At 39.5% G+C, this 13,087-nt stretch overlaps 1 protein-coding gene across 1 annotated transcript in view; it reads left to right on the plus strand.

Annotated features, from left to right (window-relative positions):
- Positions 1-2,449: 2,449 nt before the first annotated feature.
- KLHL1 (kelch like family member 1) overlaps positions 2,450-13,087 on the plus strand; it is a 412,135-nt gene continuing 401,497 nt past the window's right edge. Inside the window, exon 1 of the mRNA XM_004711257.2 lies at positions 2,450-2,978. Coding sequence (XP_004711314.1) covers positions 2,476-2,978 — 503 coding nt within the window. The 5' untranslated portion in view covers positions 2,450-2,475. The remainder of the gene's footprint in view (positions 2,979-13,087) is intronic.

The raw sequence follows: 13,087 nt of genomic DNA on the forward strand, positions 1-13,087 counted from the left end.
CCCCCCTGCTTTACCAACAGTCATGTCCTTTTCCAGGGACTGATCTCTCCTGCTAACATGTATAAAGTGTGTGATAAGTAAGTGATAGGCTTTAACAGTACTTTAAACATAATTCATATTACCCCAAAAGTAAAAATATAAGTATTACTCAATATATCTTAGTAGTTTTAGCTCATTATTGTTTATCTCAGTATCACACAAAGTACTGAATTATAAACATAACTTTTAAATTGTGGGTTAATGACATCAGTACGGCAGGAGAATGTAAATGGAATTTCACAATAACAATGAAAATGAGCTGTAGATGACACATTCTACTACGAATGACGATTGGTGTTAATGGAGAGTATGCAGACAGAAATGACTTATTGTGTTTTTAATGTTATATATTTAAACAAATTAAAAATGATATATCAGGTTAGAAAGTTCCTGAAAGAGCAATATCTATTGAAATCACTTAATCATATGCACTTCTGAATTTTGCATTATTTTTGCTGGAAAGTGTTCTCTGTCCTGCTTGTGATGTGTAATTTCACATTGTTTTCTCCCCTAAGGGGAATACTTACTTGATTCAGTTCTTGGATAAAAATGATCTGCCACCATTGCTTGCTTCCAAGGGCTTTTTTTTTCTTTTTTGCCTTTTTTTTTTTTAAACCACTGAATACCGAGAGAAACATCAAGGCACTGGGGACTTCAGTCCAGCTGTTGTGGCATAAATCAATATTTAAATACACAATAGTGATTTTCCTCCCTAGAAAGTAGTGCTTTTGTGCGCTTAATTTCCTGTTTTATTAAAACGTCCAACTTTCTGTAGGAAGAACTTCAAATTAAGCTTTGGCTTCTTTTTAAGTTAATTTCTCAAGACCTGGATACAGAAGAGCAATAAGACTGTTTTAATGCTTAATTCCTCCGCTCTGTTGGGCGTTTCTGAAACTGTGAATTTCATGAATGGACAGCAATCGTGTTCTGGGTTAGTTCCGGAACTCGTTGCTTGGCGACCCCTTTTGCCTTCAACAAAGGTTAACCTGGCAAACAATGAAATATTTATAAGTATCCATGCCTAGAAAGGAATCTCTATTCCCGTGATTCTAAATATAGATGTCAGGGGAAGGGCAGGACTGCCTTTCACGTAACCCCTATTCGGAAGATTGGAGCCTTTGGATACATTCGTTTATGCACTGAACTCGCGGACGCATGATATCATGGTTTAGTACTAGAAGGTGGTAAATTCCCTTTTTATGATTGTATTATCGCTCTTGGTTTACAGTGAGAACAGCTGTCATTCTGAGGCTACCCATCAAACCCACTGATCTTGTCAAGCCTGTTCCCAGTGCTCAGGTAACCCTCTTTCTGCCCTGTGCCCCTGGTCCCTAGAACGGTGCCCTGCCTGGGTGCACAGCCGGGAGAATCACAATGCCAATGTCAGCCTGGTGCCCACCAGCGCCTGAGCGCTCTCACCCAGGCTTTCTTTACCTCTCCCAACAGAACAGCTAAAGCTAGAGGTTAGAGGATGCGGCTTACTAACAATCCCAGTCATTCACCTGCAACCTGAAAACCAAAGGCAGCCTATTAAGTTTGCGTTGCCATGATTCCTGTGCTGGGTTTGCTGATGCTGAAGCCAACGCCTGGGTTGCTTCACTTTTCTTGCTGCCCACTAAGGCGGTGTGGAACGAGGCGGGGCGGGGGGAGGTGACCGGCCCCACGCGAGGGGACAATACGACCAGCGGACTCCCTTGCACAGAGAAGATCAAGATCAAAGCTTTCCCTCCCGCCCTCCATCGCTGGCATAGGCCCTGGGGCCCGTGTGCGTCACCGACAGGGAGGAGGCGGCGGCGCCGAGGCAGGGAGAAAACTGGACTGCGAGGACCTTGACAGCTCCGCGGCGGGCTTTTCCTTTTGCCTCGCTCCCTTGCTTGCCTGCGATCTCGGATTTGCTCCGGGACCAACTGCCTGTCTCCCGCCGCGCCTCCTCGCCGCCCGGAAGGCACTGGCCTGACTCCACCGGACCCGGCAAGCGATCGCGGTGCGCTGGGCGCCGGGACGCAGGTGCTCCCAGAAGGCTCGCTGAGAGCGCTTCTCCAGGACTTGAACTTGGGGCTCTCGCGTGCCTTCTTTGGCTCGCTCGCCCCAGCAGGGAACTCCGAGCTGCCAGTCCGCGAGCACCCACCCCCTCTCGGCAGAGCCTCTGCCCGGGGAGCCTCCCAGTGAGGGGTCTCCCGCAGCCCCCCGCCGCCCCGGGGCGCGCAGAGCCCCCCTGGCTGGAGCATCCGCTTCCACGGGGGCGTCCTTGCCCAGGCAGGGCGCCCAGCCCTCCGCGCCGCGCCTCGCATCTGCCCCCAGGGGTACCGAGGGGGCACCCGTCTTCCTCTCTGTCCCCACCTGCACCCCTCCAGGGCTCCGCGAGCCTCCCCCAACAGCTGGCCGGTCCCTGCCTCGCGGAGGAGCTGAGCCCCCTCTGGCTGCCTGGTGGAGAGCATGTCAGGCTCCGGGCGGAAAGACTTCGATGTCAAGCACATCCTGAGACTCCGTTGGAAACTCTTCAGCCACCCTTCGCCCTCCTCTGGGGGGCCGGCGGGGGGCTGCCTGCCCCAGGACGGCGGCGGTGGCTTCGAGCACTGGGGGCCCAGCCAGAGTCGCCTGCTCAAGAACCCTGAGAGAGGCGGTGTAAGCGCCTTCTGGAAGAAAGCTGCTTCCTCCTCCTCCTCTTCCTCCTCGTCTTCCTCCTCCTCGTCGTCCTCCTCTTCCTTCCACCCACTGAATGGCACATTGCTGCCCGTGGCCACGCGGCTGCAGCCCGGGGCTCCTGGGCAGGCGCCCCCGCCGGCGGCGCGGACACTGTTCTACGTGGAGTCCATAGAGGAGGAGGGGGCGCCCGGCATGGACTTGGCGGGGCCACCGGAGAAAGGGCTGGTCCTGCAAGGGCTCCAAGTGGAGTCCGCCCACACAAGCCAGGCAACAGGTGAAGGAGGTGGACACAGGTACCGTAAGTCTCCAGGGGGCATTCAAGCATCACCATTCATTTCCCCAGGTGCTCTTCCAAAGGTTTCTCAATCTCCAACTTTCCGGGGAAAGTTTGGAGAGAGGGACGTCAGTCCCCCTTTTATTATCCAACTTGTAGTGTCATCCAAAGTTTGCTCGTTAATTTCGATTGCCTCACACCTATGACATTTTCCTTTTCTTTTGCAAGTGTCCAGAGTTTGTAACCCCTCGTGCGTTTTGTCAGCTGCTCAGATGATAAATTCTCATACTTCTGAGATGATACCTATCTTACCTTAGATGATGATCACATCTTTCAGTTAGCTGTTGTCTCGTGAGGCTTGCATTGAAGCATGCATTTCATATCTGGATCCTGGAACTGGTTTAACAAATTGTTTGGGCTGCCTTTGGCTAGACTCTAAGATGCAGGAGAAGGGCAAAGGAAGTCAGTGGACAACCTAACCCAGCCCCCAGCCATGAAGTCCAGGGCCGTTTGAGTCAGTCCTCTTGCCCCGTTTGGCCCTTGTGCTTGTGTGAACCTTTGCCTTGTCCTACTGAACTTCACCGAACTACACTGTGGTTGAATCCCTTTGAATTCAGCAGTCATGGTTTCTTTACTTGGTAGGGGAATTAGGTATTCACAGGAGGCAGGTCAACATACATTTCTAGTACCTTCCCAATATCACTCCTCTGTGCATTTTTTTTTCCGTAAGACGTCTAGAAAATTCTTCAGGTGAATAAATCTCCCTCTGATCTTTACTGTTTTGAGAGAGAGAATTGATGCACTATTACTCTGAACTTCACAATGACTAGTTTCTGTATAGAGTGATCACATGAAACTATTTGCATTGCAAATCTAAGAGTAGCAGGATATATTATTAAAGAAGAAATAGCACAGAAATATAAGGAGATGAAAATGAACGTACTAATAACTACCGATGACCTCATGGTTAAAAAAAATGGAAAAAGAAGAAACTTTTTGAAGTATTTGTGATGAACTTACCTGCTTATGTAATTAGTTTAGTAACAAAAGAGTACATAAACTTAAAATAATATGTATAGCATTATTTAATTATGCTGACAAATGTGCATGAGTTTATAGTCACAATAGAATTATCCCTAAAACTATGTATCTGACTGTATGTATTCACATAGAATTCAAAAGCCTAAAAGATAATACATTATGTTTTATTATATTTGATAAAGCATAGACATCATCTCACTGAGGAAGAGTTTTATTTTCATAATGTTCAATTGAGTTAAAGCTCCCCTCCCCATGCACATACACACATAGGAGACTGACTATAAGTTTGTCTACTTAATTAGGTAAAATATTTTAGAAAAATATTTATAATGTTGAATCCAAGGAAGTTATTTGATTTGGAAATTCATTAGTTACCTATCATTTTATGCCACATTTATTTATTTTTTCCTCCCCTTGTAAAATATTTTGGGCTAAAGCCCACTGTTGAAAAAAATCACTTGTTCTAACATAATACATATGGGAAACTTATTTATAAATTAAATGTTTAAGCAATTCACCTTATATAATTAAAATAACAAATTTTTAACATGGATATAGATGTAAATGTATGTGTATATATATGTGTGTACAGACATATCAGGGAAAAATAACATTGGATTGATTTTGCTAAAGCCTTCTAGTTTGAAATATCCAACATTCTACATAACATTTTTAGAAGCACTATCTGTTTCATTCCATATAATTTTTAAAAAGTAAATAGCTTACATTTGTCACGAATACTTCCTTGAGTCTTTAAAATACATTGAATATTTTCAAAATGCTGACTTATGATGAACAAAGCATTTTTTAAATTGTACTAGTTAAGTTAGAAAAAAAATCAGTCTCTTACTTCTGAATATGCTTCTGTGTTTTCAGAATTATGACTGATAAGGAATCTGAAAATAATCAAGTTACCAATCAACATCATCTTTGTTGTTGAAAACTTAGTATCCTATGAGATCTTGCGTACTGGAAATATTGGAAATCAGGTTCAGTTTTATTTTACAACTCTTACTAATGCTTAAATGTTTTAGATAAATCTGAGTTTATTACTAGATGAATCACTAACTCTGATAGTATTTGATGAATGATGTCTGTTCCTAGCTCACATAGCGCATTGGGTTTGTGCTCATGATTGATTGAAAGTCACACTACTAAACTCAGTACTTAATCACTATTAATATATATTATTTAACATGTATTAAGAATAGCTTCCACTGCTTGGATGAAGATAAAGCATGTCCAAAGTGAAATACTAAATGTAAACCTTATCCCAGTTCAGAACTTTACACATAGAATCAGTCATGTGGGTTTAGAGGTTTTTCTGTTCTTTCATAGGACATCTGAGAACGACATGGTGTTTGTACTGATCACAGAGTAAATAGATTCTATCAAGCCTGTGTGATCAACATGAATACACATGCCAATACCATAGCACCAAACTATGATGTCATATTTGATATATAGCATTTTGGTCTATTAATTATGACATCGATGCTAAATTAATCTTCACATATCCATTTATTCTCTTTATCCCTTTGACCTCACACTAGGAAAACAGAATTGTGTGAGTGTAAGGAACTCAGCTGCATTAACCTTTTGTTAACACAGCAGCCAGTAGCACTTCAGGGAAAGGCTGTCCTTAACCTCAGGATTCTAAAAGGTCCAATTATCAGGGACTGAAAAAGAAAACAACAGCAGGAAGTTAATGGCAAGTAGATTTGCTGCCCAAACCCCACCTTTATGTTCTGTATCCACATGCATCAGGCATAAACAAAGCTCAGCGGTCTTACCTTGACCATCACACCAGTAAGATTTCTAACTTTTACAACTCCAAGCAGCTGACTTATGTTATAAATCATTTATTTTTTCCAAACTCTATATAAATGTGGTTATTGAAAACGTCACAATTTCATATCTATTCAGATCACCATACATCTATGTTGAATATGTTTTTGTCCAAAATCCCATGCAGAGTAAAGGAAGACTTCAATACCACAGAATGATATTTGTATCCTGGAAGATTGTACTGGTGTGTAGTGATGTACTCTTTGTACTTAGTTCTCTAAGTGTTTACCTGGCACACTAGTTTGAGAGCCATGTCTTCAGCTATTCTCCATAAGCTGTATTCCCATAGTTGCATCTCCCACTTATTTTTCCCTCAGAACCGCCATTCCATCTCTGGTGGATAGCAAAAAGACAACCCATACACAATTACACTGAGAGTTCTGTTCAGTCTCCTTCTTCCCTCTATGAGATAATTTTGCCTTTACTCTCCACTGCCATCAAGGTGATGCTGACTTACAGAGACCCGATATGGGGTTTCTAAGGCTATAAGTCTATACAAGAGAAGATAGCCTCATCTTGCTCCCTCAGAATCCATAGACGCGTGTGAACCACCGACCTTTCACTTAGCAGTTCAGTGCGTATCAACAGCAAGATCAGAGCTCCAGATAGGAGAGGGTATCTCTCGATGGATTAGGTAGAGCAAACCAGATATTTGGGGTGACCTATGTCAGTTTCCTCCCTCTTGTTATGGCCAAAGCTTCCTCCAGCATTGACACTCTTCTCCAGAAAGGATTCCTCTGTACTTGTTCTACTTCCCTCCATCTTCATGGGTACACCTAAAATCAGCAGCGGTCCTCTTTGAAGTGACCTTCTACAGCTGTCCTCACTCCTGCATGCCACTTCTCCCATTCAGACCACTTTTGCCCACTGTACTCTATTCTCCATCCTAAAGCCATGCAAACTGTGAATGATAACTCATATCTCTTCCCTAACCACTCTCTGTGCATTTTTTTCCCTCAGAAGATTTCTGCAGTTCTCTGATCAAAATGTATACTGTTATGGTTCGGAATGACCTGACCCTTTGCTATCTAATTGCTAAATATACCATCTTTATCTTCACCCAGAGCTTCCAGAATCAAATTCTGTCTTTGTATTTCCTCCCTGAGTAAGGCCTTAAATACTGGCTTGATGTCCGTGTTTATCGACCCTCCTTCCCTTCGCACTCTTTGCCAGATTTGTATGTTTGTTTCTCTTGATCATTGGGAAGTCTTGGTTGTAAATTCAGCAACTTTCTGAGTGAAGCACCCATAATCTCTCAGACTACTCATAATCCCTTTTTTGGTGTGCTTATAGTAACTGCTGTCTAGTTCTTTCTTAATTCCTTATTATACCTTTTATAATATTAACTTCTGTGTTTATTTGATGGCTTATCTACAAAGGTAAATCCTATCTAGAAAGGGTATATCTCTTTGCTCAACATGTTACCTTATCATAAAGCATGTAATTACTCAATAAACATGGATGCATAAAAAATTTTTAGAATCATAATGAATTTGATGAAGACTCTACTAGTTTTTGAATGAGTCATGGTGCAAATTAATATTCACAACAATCTTATATGTCTGAAACCATTACATAACTCTCTATTAAAATAATTGCATATTTAGATACAGTAATTTTGTCTACTCACAATTAAAGCCTTTTCAGTAGTGGAGATGGATTTTTAATCATTGCCATCTTACTCCAGACCCTGTGCTATAAGAATCTGCTCAGCCAAAGGGAACAAAAGAAGTTCTAACTGGAGGTGTAGAAACAGTTCGCAGGTTGCCTTCATGAAAATTATGTTTGTGCTTCCGTGTTTAGAGCAGGCTTCTAGAGGTGGCGATTGATGGAGAAGCAAAGCTCCATCAGACAGGACCTTCCAGACCAAGCTAGCTAATACACCCTTATTTTCAAATTTATGGCAGATTCAGTGCATTTTGTTTTATAATTGAGCTAAGTTATGAAGGAATACTCTAGTTAGAGACAAAAATAACTTACTTTCATGCTCAAAAAGTTTCATGGCATGAAATATACTTCCGGACTCCCAAGTATGACTACTGTATTGTCACATGAAGACCAAGCTTACTGCCAGTGGTCGATGCCAACTCATAGAGACCCTGTGGTAGAAGTGTGCCTGTGAGTTTCTAGGACGGTAATTCTTTACAGAAGTAGAAGCCCTGGCTTTCTCTCATAGAGATGGCTGATGGGTTTGAACTGCTAACCTTGTGTATCCTAGACCAATGTCTAAACACTACACCAAAGGGGCTCTCATAGAGAGTACACACAATCAAAATCTCCAGAGAGGTTATTGAGAAGAGAAGTAGACACTTGTTTAGAATGAGGGAGGTAGCTGTGCTTCAGTCAAATGAAAAACAATGATAATGGATAATGTCCACCGGAAAGCACTTTTCAAATTATTCTTCCATGACACACATGAAAATAAAATCATGGTCATCGTGCTTCCTCCCCTTTACCCAATTTCGGAGTAAAAAGACTATAATGAAGGGATTTTTCTCAATTTTACATTCTTCTTTGCAAACACATCCTATATTTGGGTGTTTTATAGTTTATTGTTCATTTAAACCACAGTTGCATAAAATGACAACTTGTTTGAGGTAATATTGTTTTATGTATTTCATGATGAATTCTTTAACATCATCTCTGAAAAAGGCTCACAATATCTAGGCAACCTTTCTTTTAACAGGTTTGCTTCAGGCAAACTAATAAGATCATAAAGGAAGAAGAAATGGGATCACAAGGTTGGACTTAAAGGTGTTTTGAAACCCAAAGCTGTCTGAGAAAAAAAAAGTGACTAAAAGTGTGAGATGAAATAGTAATTATTACTTTTAATTATCACAAAAGAATATGAATGGAGTCATAATATTGTGGTACAATTTATATATTTTTAGATGAGCACTTAAATGTTTTTAGCTTCACCTAAAATACTGTTTCAATATAGTTTAAATATTTAAAAATTATTCCTTTTAGTTAATTCAGAATTTGACTCCTGTATAATGCAACTTTTCCCAGATGATTATCTTTGATTTCTCTAGCCTCAGAAGAGCAATTGTGTATGTGTAAATAAGTGACTACTAATAACTACATGATAATTAACTTTTTATTGTGCTTAAGCAAGTTCTCTTCTAAAGTTCACATATCATTTAACTGAAGGGTGGTTAAGAGTTAAGTAAAGTTTTTTGAACATGAATATGTGCAGCATTTAAAATGAATTCTTAAAATAATTGCCAATAGATCACTGTATTGATTTTAGAGTGCTACCCAAAATAACTTTAGGTATTTTTATAGTGGTTGTTTGCAATAGACTGCTTGGAAAACTACATATTTAAAATAGGCCAGATAATAATCAGTTTATCATGTTGCATTAGAAATAATCTAAGGAGGAAATGGCTGTTATAGATGGAAATAAATTCAACCAAATTAAAATTGGTCTAGTAGCACTTTCATTCCAAAGATGGGCAGACTTTTGGATTAAATCATTCTGATGTTAACTAACTTGGCTATGTTTTTTCACCAAGATTGAAATGAAATTGATTAAAATGCTTATGAAGGCCCTTTACAGGCAAACTTGACCAGAAAGTGGTGTGTTACTGTTCTAGGACTCTGAGAAAAAGTTGCTTCAAATGTTAAAGATATGAGCCAGTGCAACTTGAGTGAGGATCTGTTCATGAAAGCAGTGCTTAATTAAAATGACTATTATACAATGAAACCAAATGTGGAATCACTGTCTTAATTCTAAATTCAACCTTTTCCATTCTTCAGGAGGTCTGGACTCTATTTTGATAATAGATTACGTAGGAAATCTCTTAGTTTATTTCTTATACTTCTTGATTGTGACACTCTGCTGGAAAGCATCCGCATATGTGTTTGTTTTAGTAACGTTAATTGACATGTTTTCCTAAAACTTGACATTTTCATCGTATCCCAGTTGTGACCTATAGGACATAAATAGCCCACCAATATTTGCAGCCTCTGAAGTTTGGGGGAATCTTCGATCCCAGTTTTAATAAGTTCTACCAACTGCTGGGGACCTGTATAATCGCTAGTCTTTATACGGGCCTTGCCTCACCAATCATTCCACAAGAGTCCACTTGGGACAGACATATGTGTCCATATTATTGTATTAAAATACATATTACCTTAAAATATTTTCCTAAATTTCAGCATATCTTCCATTTTGAAAACACATTGTAGCAATGAAACACACCCAAAACAGAAAACAATTATTTTTATTTATTTTTTTTTTACGTGCAGACCCCGCCCCCGCCCCCACCACCCCCCGAAAACAATTATTTTATGAAAGGGTGAGAAAAGAATAATTTTAAGTAAGCAATTTAATAATAGCAAATTTTTTGGAGGAATATAGCTATTTTATAAAATATAAGTGGTGGGATTATGGTTTAGTGGTAAAATTCTTGCCTTCCATTTGATCTTTCAAATACCTGGTACAATCACCAGTCAATGTAGCTCATGCACAGCCACCATCTAATGACAGTGGAGATTGGCAGATCCCTATGTTGCTGAACTAGACTTCAGAGGGCATCAAGATTAAGACAAGGTAGAAAGGAAGGCTGAGACATCTACTTCCAAAAACCAACCTATTAAAAAACCTGTGAAAAGTAAAAGCCCAGTCGACGACCAATCACAGGGATGGTGTTGACTCCATTGTGAATGGAGTAATGATGGGTCAGAGGCCAGCTCTATGACACCTAACAGCAACGTCATTCCCAAGAGGGTTGCTTGTCTAGATCACTGGTTCTCAACCTTCCTAAGGCTGCAGTCCTTTCATACCGTTCCTCATGTTGTGGTGATGCCCCAACCATACAATTATTTTCATTGCTACTTCTAGCTGTATTTTGCTACTTTTATGAATTGAGTGACCTCTGTGAAAAAAGGGTTGTTCAACTCCCAAAGGGGTTGCGACCCATAGGTTGAAAATCACTGGTTTAGGACATTCTCCTTTTCCCCAAGCATCCAGGATCTTTTCAGTTCAATATCTTCCTATGCTAGAACTTCAGAGAAAAACGAAAACAAAAACAAACCCCAAAGCAAGAAAATAATAGCCCCCCACCCAAAGCCTTGGTATGAAAACTATGTTCTTAATTATTATTTATTTTACTTTTATAATCATTTTATTGGGGACTCCTACAAGTCTTATCACAATCTAAACATACAACCATTGTATGTCAAGCACATTTGTACATTTGTTGCCTTCATCATTCTCAAAACATTTCCTTTCTACTTGAGCCCTTGGTCTTAATTGTTATTTTGAATATATTAATATGAATATCATCATGAGATTTTATTTCGAAATCTATGGAATTTGAAAATATACTTAGAGCATATTTATTAGTTCTAAAAAATTCAAGTATAAATCTTACTATTTAAGTCACATATTCTTTGATATATGACTATTTGATTTTGACATATATTTACAGAAATGAAAATTTAGATATTTTGTGCTAGTTGATCCTCTGATAGATATATAAGCCATATATACATATAACTTAAATGACAAGAGACTTGTCTTTTTTGTGTGTGTAATTGTTTATATCATAAATATCTTATAAATTTGGTTTACAGTTATTTTATTTCAGTCTTTGAAAATTTAAAAGCAGTATGAATATGTCCAGACTATCTGTCTAGAAAAATAATGTTTTGAACAAGCAATGCAGATGAAAAAGACCTTGGGTCAATTCCATAAACTCCAGATAAAAGAAGAATTGGAACTCTTGCTTCCACATGAGATGGAATTCCAGGGTCTGCATTTTCCCTGTTACCGGAAACATCCGCATTAATAACAATGAAAGTAAACAAATGTATAAGACAAGACTTTTTCTGGAAAGGATCTCAGTTATTATGAGAAATCGATTTCTGAGATATGGAAAATGTACGAGTTCCATGATTGCTCCTAATCTGGAGCTGCTGATTCATGATGACCCTCTGTGGGTGTCTGCAACTGTGACTGTTTACAGGAACAGACAGCCCTATCTTTCTCCCGCAGTACTGCTGATAGTTTGGAACTGTGGACCAGACGGATCACAGCCCCACACAAAACCACTACACCACCAGGGCTCCACTTCCCAAATCCCTACTAGTAAAACATCCCAGGGAGTGATACAGGTAGATGACTTTATGAAGGGACCCAACAAGCACCCTGCATTACAGAGATGACAGTGCGAAGCCCTGTTGACAAAGCCAACAAACAGTCCCAGGACAGAGCACCAAAAAGAGAGGACCACACAGAAAGAGAAAATAGCTGAATTTGAGGAGGTTACCTTTTTAGAATAATTGGTCTTTGCATTTCAGGAGACTATTAAAGGCTGGAGAAAGAGGAAATAGTGCATATTTCTACCAGTCAGTGTGGCAAACATCATATTTCATAGGACTGCATAAAGCACCGTGTGTGGGATCTTACATCAATATTGGTGGAAAGCGATATACTGCTATGGGTCTACCTAAAAAATATCTTAAAAGTAAGATCCCTAATATCAAACTAATTCTGAACATCTTAATTGTGTCCCAGAACAAAGTTCAAGAATAATTCACATATATCAAATTACTCAATAAGAAAAAAAGCTTAAACTTATTACGGTACGTATGTCATACAGTTAAATACTATGTTTGCAAGAAAACGGGAAAAATGTATAAATTATAAAGGGTGCAATTATAACTGACTCTAAACTCTAGCTATCAAGAATATTTTTAAAGTATTTCATATGTTGTATGCTCAATAAATTAACCAGAGGCATCCTAGATATGAAAAATACCCAAAGAAATCTTCTGGAGCTTAAAAAGGAAAACAAGTGAGAGAATCTGAGATGAAAAGTGCACTATACTAAACGGAATACAGACCAGGAACAGCAGTAAAAAGATGTGGGTTCCCTGGATTAGATACAATAAATGCATAATGGTAAATCCTTTTGACTTTTGTGGGGTGTGCAACTGATGGCTAGAATGATAAGATATTCTTTCTTGAGAACATCCTGTAACAATAAATCTCTAGTGAAATGTTTTCTGATAATCACTGTTGCGGAAGATCTTGGAAAAATTCTCGAATCCAGGTAATTCTATCCACATCCTTAGCTTGACAACAGAGAATCATTTCTTTAGTTTGACAATTAAGTTTTTTTTTTTTTAAACATTTTATTAGGGGATCATACAACTGTTATCCCAATCCATACACACATCAATTGTGTAAAGCACATTTGTACATCGTTTCTCAAAACATTTTCTCTC

The sequence above is a fragment of the Echinops telfairi genome, unplaced genomic scaffold (assembly GCF_000313985.2).
Source record: "Echinops telfairi isolate 266 unplaced genomic scaffold, ASM31398v2 ScPeMD7_11;HRSCAF=52, whole genome shotgun sequence".
NCBI classification, from domain to species: domain Eukaryota; kingdom Metazoa; phylum Chordata; class Mammalia; order Afrosoricida; family Tenrecidae; genus Echinops; species Echinops telfairi.